This window comes from Tursiops truncatus, chromosome 8 (genome assembly GCF_011762595.2).
Source record: "Tursiops truncatus isolate mTurTru1 chromosome 8, mTurTru1.mat.Y, whole genome shotgun sequence".
Taxonomy (NCBI): Eukaryota; Metazoa; Chordata; class Mammalia; order Artiodactyla; family Delphinidae; genus Tursiops; species Tursiops truncatus.
In genome coordinates this window covers 98,355,762-98,372,114 of record NC_047041.1, presented here as the reverse complement: position 1 = coordinate 98,372,114, position 16,353 = coordinate 98,355,762, and the positions used below count along the sequence as shown (strand labels likewise).

Here is a 16,353-nt window from a genome sequence, read left to right as displayed (position 1 = left end):
TGTTTTCTTAACCTTTGGGGGTTTTAGAGGAAGGGGGAAAGACCGGATGTTAAAGGTGAGCTCATTGAATGGAGGGAGAGTTCTCAGGTTGTGGATTTTGGTCGCAAGCTGTGGAATTTAAAAGCGTGGGGGATGGGAAACCCATAGTGTGTGGAGTCAGGGAGGTTTTGCTGAGCAGAAAAGAGCCAACATGCAAACAGGGTCCATCTGTCTAGGAAGGGGAGGGGATGCAACTCCCTCGGAAACTTCCTACCAGGGAGGCCGTTTTTCTCTCCAGGCAAAATATTTGCCGGCACAATAAAGGTAGCGGCGTTGGGAGGGAGAAGGCTCATTACCAGACTCAGCTTGTTAAGAGTATTTTGCTTGAGGCAAATTCACTCCTCCAAGAATAGTTATTAAGTTCCTACCGTGTGCCAGACCCAGCCAGAGGCTGTCCCTTGGATTGCATCGTGAGCACCCAGTGCATACCAGGCAGGGGCTTGGTATTTTCCATCTAGTTCCTCCCCCGAGGCTCCTGGTGGCTCTTCTGGGTTGGCTTTACAGTCCCCATTCTACAGGTGAAAAGACTGAGGCTGGGAGGTGGCAGAGCTGGGATTTGAGCCGTGGCCTTCCTGCATCCAAAGCCCAGGCTCTGCCCACCAACCCTCACTGCCTCTCATCTTTAAAAGCAGCCCTGGTCTGGCAGTGACGGCGGAAGCTGCAATGTAAAGGGGCGGGGGCACGTAGATCGCTACCGCCACCATTACTGAGCCCTTCCTGTGCGCCACACTTGTGAAGTGGCCAGGCGTTTTCCTGCCTGATCACATTTCACTCAATCCTCAGCAACCCCAGCAGAGGTGCCCTTTCCAGCTCATCTCACAGATAGGGAGACGGAGGCTCAGAGAGGTGACATACTCTGCCCAAAGTCACACGACTTGGAGGGGCAGACCCTGGACCTCAGGTCTGGCTGACTCCAAAGCCGGGGGCTTTTTTGTCTTAACTTCAATTTTTAAAAATTGAGTTTTAAATTTAACTCCTTGGCCAGTATTAGTCACTTGGTTCAAAACTCAGATGCACGGTAAGGTGTCTCTGGTGGAGGAACCTCTGTTCTCCACTTCTCAGCATCCTTCCGGAGCTTCTGTATGCCATGGGAGGGAATGCCATGGTGGGGGCAATGCCATGGGGGGCAGTGCCATGGGAGGCTAGGCTCGTCCATTTTCATGAGGAAGGCAGCGTGCTCTGCTGTCTGGTCTGCTCCTCGTCTTGGAAAGGGGGATGTTGGAAACTACACCATAATACATCCTGGTACTGGGCCCCAGCACCGTATCCTTGTGTGACCATGGTGGCATTTAAAGGTCTTGGATGGCTTCCCTTTTATTTTTTTTTTTAGTATTTATTTATTTGGCTGCACCGGGTCTTACTTGTGGCATGCGGGAACTTCGTTGTGGCATGCGGGATGTAGCCCTGACCAGGGATCGAACTGGGGCCCCCTGCATTGGGAGTGTGGAGTCTTAACCACTGGACCACCAGGGAAGTCCCAGGATAGCTTCCTTTAGGAGGCTTTCATGTGGGACAGGAATCCTGAGGGTGGTGTGAAATAGGGAACAAGCTGGTTCTGTTGGGCCTGACGGTCTACCCTCCCCCACCTGCACCACCTCTCACCTCCTCAGGCTGGAAATGTGTCCTGCATCTCCCCCGAGTGTCCTCCCGGCCTCTGTCAGGCCTCCCTGAAGTCGGATTGCTGTACTTGTGTGCCAGGTAAGGGACTCTTTGTGGGGAGAGGACAGGGTGAATTTAGCTTTTTTGTAAAAAATGACGGGGGTGGAGCGGTGTCTTTCGAGTATGTTTTTTTTGGGGGGGTGGTGAGTGGAGGAGAGAGGAAGGAGATTGATTTCTGCTTTAGAAACTCAGATCAAATGAAGCATTTCAAAGTGCCCGTTTTAATTGAGCACCTACTGTGTGCATAGTGGTTTGGATGCTAGATTGGGCTCACGGCCCAGCCTGCCCCCTGCTGGGGTTGGTGCCTTTAACACAGACAGGAAGGGGTTTGGGTCCACCCTTGGCGTGGCTCTGTCCCGAGACTGGGAGGGTGTCTCCCCTGCCCCACTAATGAGTTAGTCTTTTGTTAAAATGTGGTTCTCTTTCCTGAGATGACCTCATGGCCGTCACTGCTGGCTCTGGGCCGTTGTTCTGTGGGGCCCTTGCCAGTCCTGATCTCATTGAATCTGTGTGGTGCAGCCCTGAGGGAGTACTATTCATAGCCCCATTTTATAGATGAGGAAACTGAGGCTCAGAGAGGTCATCACTGTCCAAAGACACACCAGTGAGTAAAGGAGCAGAGCTTGAACTCAAGCTTACCTGATTTCAAAGCTAGTGTTCTTATTAAATACTATTTTTCCCTTGACTTTTGAATGCTATTTTAATTTTATTTATTTATTTATTTTTGCCACGTTGCACGGCATGTGAGATCTTAGTTCCCTGACCAGGGATTGAACCTGCGCCCATGCATTGGAAGCGCAGAGTCTTAACCACTGGACCACCAGGGAAGTCCCGAATGTTATATTAGTTTTAGTTAAAACATTTTTTGAACAGGCAATATACTCCCTGTGAGGTAGTAATTGTTAATTCCATTCTACAGATGAGAAAACTGAGGCTTAGGAGAGTTTAAGTATCTTGCCCGTAGTGAGTTGTGTGGCTGGGATTTGAACCCAGTGCCCTCTGATTAAAGCTAGGTGGGCCCCGGCAGGTTTTTTTTTTTTTTTTTTTTTTTTTTTGCGGTACGCGGGCCTCTCACTGCTGTGGCCTCTCTCATTGCGGAGCACAGGCTCCGGACGCGCAGGCTCAGCGGCCATGGCTCACGGGCCCAGCTGCTCCGCAGCATGTGGGATCCTCCCGGACCGGGGCACGAACCCGTGTCCCCTGCATCGGCAGGTGGACTCTCAACCAGTGCGTCACCAGGGAAGCCCCCGGCAGGTTTTTAAGGTTGTTTTTACCAGCAGGGATGGGGGAATCTTCAGATGAGAGGCTCTCACTGAATCCTCCCTGCCTCCAGGGGCTGGCAGCATTCCCAGACCTTCCTGTAGGTGTCTGGGGCCATCTTTTCTCATTTCTTCTTTTCTCTTACTCTTTAGTTATTCCGGGCTTCCCATCCTTCTTGGTTAAGGACCTTATTTTGCATGTGGTTCATTCTCTGTCAGTTTTTTTTTTTTTTTTTTTTGGCCGCACCGTTAGGCATGTGGGATCTTAGTTCCCTGAGCAGGGATTGAACCCGTTCCCCCTGCATTGGGAGCTCAGAGTCTTAACCACTGGATGGCCAGAGAAGTCCCTCTCTGTCAATTTTTAACTACTGGTGTACCTTTAGGTGAGGGTTTGGAGGGGAGCAGCGATTGGGCTCTTGGGTGTGGGTGTGCCATGGAGTATTGTGGGGGTGTGTTTTCTTCCCAGAGACCCCCCCACCCATTTGCTCCCCCTTTTCTTTAGCTGCCCAAAGACCTTGAGCTGCCTCTTCCTTTCTCCTCCGCAGTGAGATGCTATTTCCATGGCCAGTGGTATGCAGACGGGGCTGTGTTCAGTGGTGGTGGTGACGAGTGTACCACCTGTGTCTGCCAGGTAGGGGGCTGAGTGGGTGGGTGCTGGGGAGGGGCAGGGCACACGACACTCTCAGGATGCCTTGACCAGGAGAAGAGGAGCTGCCATGCAGCAAAAGGGAAACTGAGGCGAGAAAGAGACTAAAGGGGCCTTAGCATTCACCAAGGCCTTCCCGCAGTCTCCTTGAAGTTCGTCCTTCAGCATTGCTATTTATAGAGCACCTACTGTGTGCCTGGGACAATGCTGGGTGCTGGGGACGCAGTTGAGCACAAGACAGCCCCAGCCCCCTCTGTCAGGGGCCCACAGCTAGGTGGGCAATGGACAGGGGAGCGGGGCTCTTAACCAGACTGTGGGCTTCAGGGAAGCCTACTTGGAGGGAGGGATGCTAAGCTGAGACCTGAAGGATAACTAGGACAGCCCGGTGAGGAGCTGAGACAGGTGTGCCCGGCAGAAGGCACTGCGTGAACAGAAGGCGGGAGGCGGGAGAGAGCAGGGCATGTTCTAAGGCCTGGGGGTGTGCATTCCGGCTGGAGCCCGGGCCGCGAGAGGGACTGGAAATGCGGCTGAGGCGGGGATCCTGTTTGGGCTGAGTTCCAAGAACAGGGCCTGGGGTGGGCTTCTCGCGTAAGTGGTTTTCTGAAGGAGTGCTCGCGGGAGAGACTGGCTGGGGAAGCAGGTCAGGCAGGGGGAGGGGCCACGAGAAGGGGGTCTCGGGCTGATGCCACGGGGAGCTCTGGAGCGTGAGTGGCACCGCAGAGGTGGGTGTGTCCAGAGGCCAGGGAGCTGGGCTCTTCTGCCCCCAGCATCAGGTGGTTGTAGGTACTTCCTTGCTCCCTGGGGAGTGGGGGTGAACAAACCATCCAGGCGCCTGGAGGACGTGACCTTCATCAGCCAAGGGGCCGTGCTTAGGGGAGGGGGTCTGCGAGGGGACGGCGACAGCCTGTGCGTCAGTCTCAGTCGTGAAGGGCTTTGCCAGCCAGGCAGAGGGTTTGGACTTGGCGAGCTGCCCAGGATTTGAAGTGGTGGAGTGTTGTGATCGGACTGGTGCCTGAGAAAGTTCTCTGGCTGCAGGTGAGAGTGGATTGGAGTGACAGCAGAAAGCTATTGCAGAGGTGAGAGGAAGAGGTTCTGGAGGCTTAAGCTAGGGCAGCCGGGGACCCAGCAGCCATGCAGCCGCTGTATTCCTGGGACCCTCTCCCAGACTCACCCCAGCCCCCAGGGAAGGACTCACCGTTCCTTCCACTCTTGCTCCCTGGAGATCTGTCACTTTTTTTTTTTTTTTTTTGCTGTACGCGGGCCTCTCACTGTTGTGGCCTCTCCCGTTGCGGAGCACAGGCTCCGGACGCTCAGGCTCAGCGGCCATGGCTCACGGGCCCAGCTGCTCCGCGGCACGTGGGATCTTCCCGGACCGGGGCACGAACCTGTGTCCCCTGCATCGGCCGGCGGACTCTCAACCACTGCGCCACCAGGGAAGCCCGAGATCTGTCACTTTTAGGGGGATGCTGGCAGCCTGCCAGCCTCCTCTTTGGCTCTCACTGGTTTGTGCCCCCTGGCTCTCTTCCAGAACGGGGAGGTGGAATGTTCCTTCACGCCATGTCCAGAACTGGATTGCCCCCGTGAGGAGTGGTGGCTGGGCCCTGGGCAGTGCTGCTTCACCTGCAGGGAACCCGCACCCATGACAGGTGAGGCCGCTTAGCCCTGCATCCCAGGCTGTACCCAACACAGGCCTGGATGCCCAAGCCGGGGGAGGCTGAGCTTCTCCCGCTGAGACTGTGTGTGTGCGTGTGAGTGCTCTCTGTGTGTGTTGTGTGTGTCTGTGTGTGTGCTTTAAGTTTGTATATGAGTGACATCTGTGTGTGAGCTTGTGTACATGTGTCTGCGTGTTTGTGTGTGAGTGGTGTCTGTGTATGTGTTTTTGAGTGTGTGTGTCCGTGTGTTTTTGTTGTGTGTCTGTTGTATCTGTGTGCGTGTGTCTGTGTGGGAGTGGTTTCTGTGTGTGTGAATGGCTGTGTTTGTGGGTGTGTGTGGACGTGGACGTTTGTGTGAGCATGCCTGTGTGTACCAGGCTCTTGTTAGGCAGGAAAACTCGCTAACTGAGGGAGCCAGGCGGCAGCAGCAGGCAGCTCTGGGCCCAGTGGGTGGCTGCGTGGACTCAGTGTGAGTGAGCAGAGGTGTCTGTCTGTCCTTGCTGGGTGGCGCTGTAGGTCCCGCGGGCATTCAGGACCCTCCTCGGCACTTCTGCCCACTCGTCCTTTCTCCCCCGCTGTCCCCTGGCCAGGCTGCTCTCTGGACGACAACGGGGTTGAGTTTCCGGTCGGACAGATCTGGTCTCCCGGTGACCCCTGTGAGTTATGCATCTGCCAGGTGAATGACAACCTGCGCGCCTTCAGCTGCTTCCCCCGCCCTTCCCCGTCCCGGGCCGGGCATCCCTGCCCCTGCAGAAGCGGGGCCACCTCAGGCCTGTCCCAGTCTCGCTTCCATGCTATCACATCCCGTTTTTACAGAAGGGGCTGGGATCCAGGTTCTTCCGTCCTCGGTAGATTTTCAGGATGACAGAGCTTGGCAGTCTGTCTGTCGTAAGAGTGCTGTGTGACCCACTGTGCATGTGCGGGGAGCTGCTGGCCTAAGGAGCTGGAAATAGGATTCCCAGGAGCAGGTTTTCGCGGGGCACGGATAACAGAGGGAGCTGGGCAGCCCGAGGCCTAGTAGTTAAGGCCTTTTCCGTGAAATCGCGAGGCTTCCTCCATTAATGTGAGTCACGTGACCTCACCTCTTCGGAAGCGGGTGAGGGTGCATGAGTTTTGAGAGTCAGATTGACAGACACGCAAACACAGCTATTTACCAAGAAACGTGATCGTTTTAGCTCATGTTTAAGTACGGTCGGCTTTCCTTTCTACTTCAAGAGAGCTTTTAGTCGCTTGAGCTTAGAGCTTTATTTCTGAAAATGAGGTTCCTGCACTGGCTGTGTCGTTGGCGTCACCAGGGGAGCCTAGGTAGAACCTCAAGGCTGCCCAGGGCTCGGACGCAGAATCTGCATTTTAATCCCCCGGTGACTCGCGTGCACATGAGCGCGTGAGAAGCGCGCCCTTCAAGTCCCTTTGATGCACCATTTGTTAAAAAAGCCTTAGACCCTTAGACAACTTGGAAACGTTTCATTGGAATCAGAGTGGGGAGCAGAGTACATCCGCTGCCCTTTTTCTCCTTCAGGACTGATCTAGGGCACTCACATTACAAGGAAATAACACAAAACTCCAGCTTCTTACGAAAAAAAAAAAGAAACTGGATATGGCGCTTTCATCTTCTGAAAGACATTTCCGGTGGAATAGCTTTCTATAAAAATAGGATTTTATTGGACTCCATAGATTTGGGGTGAGCCAGGGTTTCAGGGAAACTCTGAGAAGAGTTTGGATGAGGTTGTGGTGCAGCCTTGGCTGCTGCGGGGAAGGGACGGGAAGCCGAGGAGACCAAAACCCCAGCTCTGGGATATGGGAAGGCTTTTCTCTGGAAGGCTCACACCCCCTTTCCCAAGTAGCCAGTCCTCTTTGGGGGGACCCCTGCCGCTTCCCAGCTGCATCATGACGCCTCTTAGGTCAGGCTCTGGCCAGTTTGCAGCACCGTCCTTTCTTTTGGGGGCCTGTGGGGTGGGGAGGTGGGGACTGGCGTGGCAGGTGGGGTCTTGGTGAAGTTCTTCCTCCCTTCAGGCAGATGGTTCAGTGAGCTGCAAGAGGACAGACTGTGTGGACTCCTGCCCTCACCCGATTCGGATCCCCGGGCAGTGCTGCCCTGACTGTTCGGCAGGTAAGGCCCTGCCTGGGGGGCCGGGGATGGCATAGCACCCCTGGCCCCCACATCTGGGGTCACCCCGTATCAGGCTTCTCTGTGCAAAGCACCACACATGCTTCATCTCTGCTTATCCTCGCAACAACCCCGTGGGGCAACCCCATTTTAGAGATGAGGAAACTGAGGCTCAGGGACGGAAAGCAGTTTGCTCAAGGGAGGCCCCGTCTGGGTGCTGGAAGCAGATATGAAGATATGCAGAGCTTGCAGCCTAGGTGGGGTGATAAAGGAACATACCTGTGAGACAATTAGAGAACAGGGAGAGGAAATTAAAGCGATCCTTTATGTGTTAATAGTAATTTTCACCTTTTCCATTATTTCAAGAGTGATATTTTATTATAGAACGTTTAGAAGATACAGAAAGCAAAGAAAAAAATTAAAAAGGACCCATTATCACTGTTAACTTCATGGTTTTATCTTCCTAGTCTCTTTTTGTGATATAACATCTATCTCTATAACATATCTGTAACATACATCTATGTCTATATATCTATCATGTCATAGATACATAGCATATCATAGTTGTTTGTTATATCTTTTTTCTTCCTTTTTGGCCGAGCCACACGGCTTGGGGGATCTTAGCTCCCTGACTAGGGATGGAACCCGCACCCTTGGCAGTGAAAGTGTGGAGTCCTAACCACTGGACTGCCAGGGAATTCCTTATATATTTTTTCTTATAAAATGTTTCTCTACTGTCCCATCACCTGCTTTTTTTTTTTTTTTTAATACATTTATTTATTTATTTTTTAATTTTAGCTGCACTGGGTCCTTGTTGCTGTGCGCGGTCTTCCTCTAGTTGCAGCGAGCGGGGGCCGCTCTTCATTGCAGTGCGCAGGCTTCTCATTGCGGTGGCTTCTCTTGTAGAGCATGGGCTCTAGGTGCGTGGGCTTCAGTAGTTGTGGCATGTGGGCTCAGTAGTTGTGGCTCGCGGGCTCTAGAGTGCAGGCTCAGTAGTTGTGGTGCTCGGGCTTAGTTGCTCCATGGCATGCGGGATCTTCCTGGACCAGGTCTTGAACCCGTGCCCCCTGCATTGGCAGGCGGATTCTTAACCACTGCGCCACCAGGGAAGCCCACCATCACCTGCTTTTATACGTACCAGTATGTGATAAATATCATCGAGGTGGCAGCACTCAGATGGGGCCTCTGTGGGCTTCGGGAAGCAGAGAGCGGAGCTGTAGGGGAGCCTTCTGGAAGGAGGGGTTTGGGATTCGACTGAGTGGAGAGGAGCAGAGAGGATGGCCGTGGTGCCTGGCACCCAGGTTGAGTCTCCGGGTCCCTCATCCTGATCCTGCCAAGTGAGGGGGTGGGAGGAACGGCTCCCTTCCCTGGGGGAGAACCTTGAAGTGAAGACACTATGATCCCTTTGCTGAATCCAGCGAGAAACAAGTCAGCACCCAATCCAGACATATGTTCTGTCCCTTCCCCAACCCCCTGGGCAAGTGTCTAGAGAGGCCATTCGCCTGACCTTTGCTGCCTAGAAACACCTTGGACTTTCTTCCTGGCAAAGGCCAGCCGTCCCCTGGCTGGCCCTCACCACATGCTCTCTCTGGCAGGCTGCACCTACACAGGTAGAATCTTCTACAATAACCAGACCTTCCCGTCCGTGCTGGACCCGTGTCTGAGCTGCATCTGCCTGGTACGACCACCCAGACCCGACCCCTGTCTGCGGAAACTCCCCAGAAATAGCCACCAGCTCCTGAACCCTGCAGGCAAAATCCAGAGACCTCCAAGAGAATGGTCACTTCTGGATCATGGTGAAAGCCGGCTTCCTTCAGCCCTGCCTGGGGTGATTCTTTACCCAGGGCCAGAGAAATACTTTTAACCCTGCCTGGCAAAAGTCCTCTGCTTCTGGGTGACCAGGGAGGGTCTTGGGGGCCTTACGGTATAAAATATGGCCCAGGGATTCTCCCTGAGAGTGGAGGTGAGGAACACAAACCCAGGACTCTGTACGGAATCTTTAATATGCTCACATTCTCGAGCCCCTGCCATGTGCCAGTCCCTGATCTCAGCACGACCTGTTAATTCACGGGGAATCCTATGAGGTGGGTACCTCCATCCCCAGCTGCTAGGTGAGACAGCCGGGCACAGAGAGCCCGCAACTAGTCAAGTGGAGTGCCGAGAATCAGTTCTAGTCTCCTGAGTCTGCTTCAGACGGCACGCTTTTACCCCTAAGCCGTACTGCCTCTCAGTCTAAATGACAGGAATGTCATTTAGTATTTGGAAAATGGAAAAAATAAGTCCTTATTGCTTGTCATGCTAGAAGTGTTTCATGCCTATGGGGCCTCTTTGCTGGCGGTGGGTGAAAAGGGATGGGTCTGCAGAAAGATCGAGCAACTTGGGGTGAACATCTCTGGCCTCTGAGTGGCCCTGTTCGTTCACAGCCATGTGCTTTGGGGAGCTTTGGCTTCTGGGTCCTTCCCCCTAAGTTTTTGGTGCTCAGCTTTCCTGGGAAGTTCATGGATTTGTTTGACAGGTAGCTGTTGACAGTTGAGCTCTGAGGACAAGGCTGGGCCTGGGGGGCTTGTGTTCTAGTGGGGGGACAGACTCTACCTCAGTCTGTTACCTCACCATGGACCTCTCACCTGACGTTGATGGTTCCGATGGGCACTTAATGGCTATGTGATGTGTCCTTCACGAGTGACCCATCAGCCCCCCAGAACAAAAGGCCTTCAGTGTTTTCTGTGTCCTGCAGCTGGGTTCGGTGGCCTGCTCACCCGTGGACTGCCCCATCACCTGCTCCTACCCTTTCCACCCTGACGGGGAGTGCTGTCCAGTGTGCCGAGGTGAGTGGGACCAGCCACCCCTCGTGCAAGGCTCCTGAGTGGGCCTTGGCTCTCACGGCCCCTGTCTCCTCTGCCCCTGCAGACTGCAACTACGAGGGGAGGAAGGTGGGGAACGGCCAGGTGTTCACCTTGGACGATGAGCCCTGTACCCAGTGCATATGCCAGGTGAGCTGGGCCTGGGGACCCTGGACCTGCTGGGCCAGGGGCTGCTTCTAGCCTTTTGTCCCTTTGTGAAACTTGGAGCCCCTTAGCCAGTGTACGCCCGTCTTCCGCCTGCCATTCTTCAACTTCAATTACCTGCGGGGATACCTTCGGATTTGATGGTGTCCTCTACCTTTGTTGTTTCCTTAAGGCAGCCCCACTGTGTTTGGCTTCACCTGTTGTTCAGGTGAGGGTCAGGCCCTGCAGCTTCTGCCCCAGATCTTTCCGTGGGTCCAACTGCTGGTGTAATATGTCCTTGAGGGCGCTGCTGTGGAGGGGTGAGATGCTCCAGGCTTCCTCACGTGTCTCCTTCTGCTTCCCCAGCTGGGAGAGGTGAGCTGCGAGAAGACGCCCTGCCAGCAGGCCTGCTCGGACCCCTCCACGCCCCCCAGGGACTGCTGCTCCTTCTGTCCAGGTAAGTGGCCTCTGCATCCTGGAGCCTCACCACCGTCCTTTTCCACTTTGCTTTTCTGCCCAGAAACACAGAACTTGTACAGGGCTGGATGTGAGAAACCCAGGCTCAGAGAGGGAACGTGGCCTGCTCCAGGTCACACAGCCAGCACGTGGTGCGCCCAGGCCCAAGCCTGGGCTTGCTGACCCTCGTCAGTGCTATGCCACAGTGCACCGTGCCGTCTGACGAGTCTGTTTACTGTTCCTTTTTCTTCTTCATTTCCTCCTTTCTGAATCTCTCCCTCTGCTTTCTTCCTTTTTTAAAAATTAGAATTTAGGAACTGAATCAACTTTGCAGAAGAATAATTGCTAATATGTATTGAGTATCCATTATGTGTCAGGGAACATGTATTGAATGTTATTTCTTTTTTTTTAATTGTGGTGTAATTGACATGTAACATTATATTGGTTTCAGGTGTACAACATAAAGATTCAAACTTGTATATATTGCAAAATGATCACCACAGTAAGTCTAGTTAACATCTGTCACCCCACATAGTTACAAAATATTTTTTTCCTGTGATGAGAACTTCTATGATCTAATCTCTTAGCGACTTTCAGGTATAGTATTTCAATACAGTATTATTAACAATAGTCACCATGCTGTACATTATATCCCAATGACTTATTTATTTTGTAACTGAAAATTTGTGCCTTTTGACCCTTCAGCCATTTTGCCCACCCCTCTCCTCCCACCTCGGGCAACCACCAACCTGTTCTCAATATCTGTGTGCTCAGTTTTTTTTTTTAAAAAAACGATTCCGCATATAAGTGAGATCATATGGTATTTATCTTTCTCTGATTTATTCATTTAGCATAATACCCTCTAGGTCCATCCACGTTATTGCAAATGGTAAGGTTTCATTCTTTTTTGTGGTTGAATAATATTCCATTGCGTATATATATATATATATATATATATATATATATATATATACACACCACGTATTTATCCATCTTTATCTGTCGATCGACACTTAGGTTGTCCCCATGTCATGGCTATTGTAAATAATGCTGCAATGAACCTTGGGGTGCATATATCTTTTTGAATTAGTGTTTTCATTTTTTTTTTGGATATATACCCGGTAGTGGAATTGCTGGATCATATGGTAGTTCTATTTTTAGTGTTTTAAGAAACCTCCATACTGTTTTCCACCGTGGCTGCACCAGTTTACATTCCCACCAACAGTGCACGAGGGTTCCCTTTTCTCTACTTCCTTACCAACAGTTGCTGTGTCTTGTCTTTGTGATGATAGCCATTCTGACGGCTGTGAGGTGGTATCTCATTGTGGTTTTGATTTGCATTTCCCTGATGATTAGTGATGTTGAGCATCTTTTCATGTCCCTGTTGGCCATCTGTTTGTTTTCATACGTCTTATTTCATTTTCACAGCAACTCTTTGTGATAGATACTATTAGCATCCCCATTTTCCAGCTGAGGAAACTGAGGCACAGAGAGGTGAAGTGAGGTGCTCAAGGTCACACAGCTGGTTGGCAGTAGAACCAGGATTTGAGCCCAGAGTCAATGCTTTTAGCTACTCTGCTACATTGACTCCTGAAAATGATTCACATCTGTTCGTCTCTCTCTATCATGAGTGTTTGTTCATGTGGATCTTTTTGCAGGGGTATAAACAGGACATGGACAACCTACTGTAACACACAGTTTCAAAATATTGATGTAGCCCACAGCTGGCCATTTAAAAACGCTCCCAAATACTATGGTTTGCTTACCCCTTCCCTTTTTGGTTGACATTTAGGTGGTTTCTTTTTTCCTCTTCTTTTTTTTTTTTTTTTTCTATCCATAGTGGACCCACTGTGAAAAATCTTTGGTCAGACAACTTTTGTTTTCAAATTTTGTGAGTTGCATTCAGACCCTGTGGTTAATAGGTGCAGTAACTAGGTCACAGGGTGTCGGGAGTGGTTTGGTGACTCCTAGGGCATGACAGCAGGTTACCAGATGGGGTCCTAGAGAAAGGGGAAACTTACAGAGACGTAGCTGGTGCCCCATATGCCCACCAACTCTACACTGTGTGTTTTGAATTTAATTTTTCCAGGTTAACATGTCCATAAAGTACCTTACCGGTGGCTATTGTACATTTTTTAAACTTCCAGGAAGACAGTGAATTTTTCCACAGATTTGTGGCCTGAATTTCCTCTTGTATAAAACACCTCTTTAACTCCTTTGACCTTTTGAAGAGGACATCCTGTATTTAGGGCAGCTCTTCAGTTCTGTGGATGGAGAGAGGCTGTCAGGACTGCTGGGGCTGGAAACATCCTGATCCCATATAGTCATTATGTTGGGAACTGTTGAGTGATTATAGATTCGACCTTAACCAGCACAAAACCCTCTGCAAGCTGAGGGATACTATTCCCCTGCTTTCTAGAGACTAATCGTTAGCTAAGGTGCCAGGCAGTGTATGGAGCCTTTTACCTGTATTGTCTCATTTAAATGCCCCAGGAATGTTTATGCATGGGTGCTCTTATTGTCTCCATTTTGCAGATGGGGAAATGGAGGCTCAGAGAAGTTAAGTTTCTGTCTTTTTAAAAAGAATTTATTTATTTAAAAAATTTTTTTGGCCGTGCCGCACAGCTTATGGGATCTTAGTTCCCCAACCAGGGATGGAACCCGGGCCCCATGCAGTGGAAGTGCCAAGTTCTAACCACTGGGCCGCCAGGGAATTCCCAAGTTTCTGACTTTAAGGCCACGTTCTAGGTGGTAGTGTCGTCGGACTCAGGGCCAGGTCTCTCTGATTCCTCGCCCCATGCTCGTTCCCATTCTGCTCTCCTGCCTCCTGATGGGGAAACTGAGGATGAGATGCAGAGCCCACCTCCTTCTCCTGGGGCACCTGCCTCAGCTGCGTTCACCATGTGCGAACTTGTTTTAAGAAGAAATGCTTTTTACTGAAATACGAGGTGAATTAAAAAAAAAAAAGAACAGCTTTCTTGAGATATAATTCACACACCCTGTAAGTCACACGCTCAAATTACACAATTCAGTGGTTTTTGGTAAAGTGGTTTTTGTGATTATCCTTTTGATGGTTTATATATATATTTCAATTGAGGTATATTTGATGTACAATATTATATAACTTTCAGGTGTACAGCAGGGTGATTCACAATTTTTAAAAAAGTTATAGGTTATCTTTTGATGATTTTTAAAATGTAATCATTCCAGTTTGTAATGTGTTTACCAGCCTCCGTCTCCTCCCTGATCATACCTTTCTCCAATATTCTTCCTTCCTTCCCTTGTTCTCCCGCCATGGATTAAGCCCTTATGATGCGCTGGCCTCCAGGCTGAGACTTAAAAGCAAATTTTTTCAATAGACTTTTTTTTTAAAAGCATTTTTAGGTTCACAGCAAAATCGAGCAGAATGTACGGACAGCTCCCCGAATCCCCCTGCCCCCGCCCCACGCACAGCGCCCCCTGCTGTCGACATCCCCCACCAGATGGTACATTTGCTACAATCAATGAACCGACTCTGACCCGTGGTTGTCACCCAAAGTCCAGAGTTTACATTTGGGTTTAGGCTGAGACCTCTCAGGCTCCGTTTCATTCAGTCCTCATTGCGTGGCCTGTGTGGTCATCACTGTTATTATGATGCCCATTTTACAGATGGGGAAATGGAGGCCCAGGGGAGTTATGTGCCTCATACAAGGTCACACAGCCAGTGCCTTGGTGAACTGTCTCTCTCTGCTCATGGTTCCTTTTGGGTCTTCCCTTTCCTGGAGACAGGAGCCGGCGGGATCCCCCAACCCCAATGGCCGGTGCACAGGGACCCTTAAGGGCCAGAGCTGGGGCACTGCCCTCGGTGCAGCTCATCCCAGACCTGCCTCAGTCGTAGGGGAGAACCATTGTGCATCTTCTTGCCCCGCCCCCTCTCTAGATTCCCTGGAAGAAAGCCGGGGTCTCTCCCCTCGTGGAGACGTTGAGCTCAGCAAAGTGGCCCGGACCCCCCGTGGAGACCCTGAGGCCCTGCTCAACTGCAGCTCCTGCCCGGGGCCCCCAGCGGTGTCACCTCGGAGGCCAGCGCTGCAGCTCCTCCAGCTCCTCCTGAGAACAAACCTGTCTGACATGCAGACTATACCCGTGAGCCCCTCAGGAGCCCAGGCCTTACCCTCACCCCCTTTGGGGCCAGGGGGCATGTTCCCAGGGGAGCCCGGGGCCTCCCAGCCCCCTTGGCCCTCACCAGGGCCTTCAATCCCTCCAGGAGCCTCCTCTCTACCTCCGGCCTCTCCCGGGGCTCCCGGGCCACCTCCTGTTACTCCAGAGCCCTCGTCCTCGGCCTCCGGGGCCCACACAGCATCCAGACAGCCTTCTCTGCCTGCCACCATCCGGCGTAGAGCCTCAGCCCTTTCCACGATGGGCCCCAGCCCCTCAGAGGCCCCCGTCACTATCCTCAGGCCTCGCAGGCTCTCTCCAGCCACCTCCAGACTCTCTGCAGCCCTTGCAGCCACGGCCAGCCCTGGCCCCCAGGAGCCCACCATGGGGCCCTCACAGGAGGAGTCCACAGTGTAAGCAGGACTCCGTTGCAGGGCCGTGCCCGGGAGACGCCAGACAGAGAAGGCTCTGCCAGAGGCCCTGGGAGCTTGCAGGGCGGCTCTGGGGGCCAGTGAGGCTGCCGACTCCTTCAGGACCCCTGGCGGGGATGGAAAACCCTCAGGGCCCGATGTAGCCTTGCTCCCAAGAAGCATCTGGGATGTGTTGTGAGACTCCAGCAACACGTTCTCCACCGTCAGCATCCTCCCTGGACTGCGTGGGCCGCCTGTCTTCTGAGAAAGGTTGGGGCAGCTGAGTCCCTCCTCTGGAGCAGGAGGGTCCGAGGGGCCTGGGATTCCACTGAGATTGTGCCACCAGCTGTCATGTGTCCTCACCCGAGGTTTCCTGATTAAAATCTGTCTCGGTCTCCCCCAGGCTGCCCTGCTCATTCACTTCTCGCCTTTGGACAGGTGGGAAAACGTCACTGCAAGCCCACAGGTGATGAGCTAGTGCCCACCTCAACCCCCAGCTCAGGAGAAAAGCCTGCAGAGACCTGGGGCTAGATGGGGAGGGGTCTTAGGTAAGTACCTGGTGGCCTGTGATGCTAGGAGACTTCTGAAGTGAGGGGCCGGAAAAGATGGATGGGTTCCCCGGGAGGGAATAGTAGGCAAGTGGAGTCTTAGGGCCTGTGCTTAGCTTTAACATCTGTGGGCCGAGGGAGGCAAGCAGGAGGCAGGGGTGGGGCCCGGCAGTGGCACGGTCTCAGCCAACCCCCTGTGGAGCTCTGAGGCTGGGCTGGCCTTCAGAGTCAGCCCGAGTTGGGACAAGGGGACAGGGCTTTGTGCCCCCATGTTGGCCAGTAATTCTGTCTGTGGGAAGCGGGCCCAGGAAAGGGGTGTCAGCCAAGGCAGTTCCCTGTGAGGGCTGGTGGCTGAGAGCCGTCAGTCAGCAACCTTCCCTGCGGCTGGGGTAATAAATGCGTCTGTCCTGAAGGGGGCATCTGGACGGTGTGGCCCAGTTTCCATGACAGCTGGAAAGA

General features: G+C 52.4%; 1 protein-coding gene across 11 annotated transcripts in view; it reads left to right on the top strand.

Annotated features, from left to right (window-relative positions):
• Nucleotides 1-15,741, top strand: part of VWCE (von Willebrand factor C and EGF domains) — a 30,866-nt gene extending 15,125 nt beyond the window's left edge. For 5 of the 11 annotated variants that reach the window (XM_073809018.1, XM_073809012.1, XM_073809015.1 and 2 more), the window contains 11 exons: nt 1,650-1,737; nt 3,503-3,588; nt 5,132-5,249; nt 5,772-5,911; nt 7,269-7,365; nt 8,958-9,040; nt 10,097-10,187; nt 10,270-10,352; nt 10,713-10,803; nt 14,722-14,924; nt 15,046-15,741. In XM_073809018.1, the coding sequence (XP_073665119.1) occupies nt 1,650-1,737; nt 3,503-3,588; nt 5,132-5,249; nt 5,772-5,911; nt 7,269-7,365; nt 8,958-9,040; nt 10,097-10,187; nt 10,270-10,352; nt 10,713-10,803; nt 14,722-14,924; nt 15,046-15,510 (1,545 nt within the window). In that variant the 3' untranslated portion in view covers nt 15,511-15,741. Of the gene's footprint in view, nt 1-1,649; nt 1,738-3,502; nt 3,589-5,131; nt 5,250-5,771; nt 5,932-7,268; nt 7,366-8,957; nt 9,041-10,096; nt 10,188-10,269; nt 10,353-10,712; nt 10,804-14,721 lie in introns of all 11 variants that reach the window. The other 6 variants (XM_073809014.1, XM_073809013.1, XM_073809016.1 and 3 more) reach the window with 6 other exon arrangements.
• The last annotated feature ends 612 nt before the right edge of the window (nt 15,742-16,353 follow it).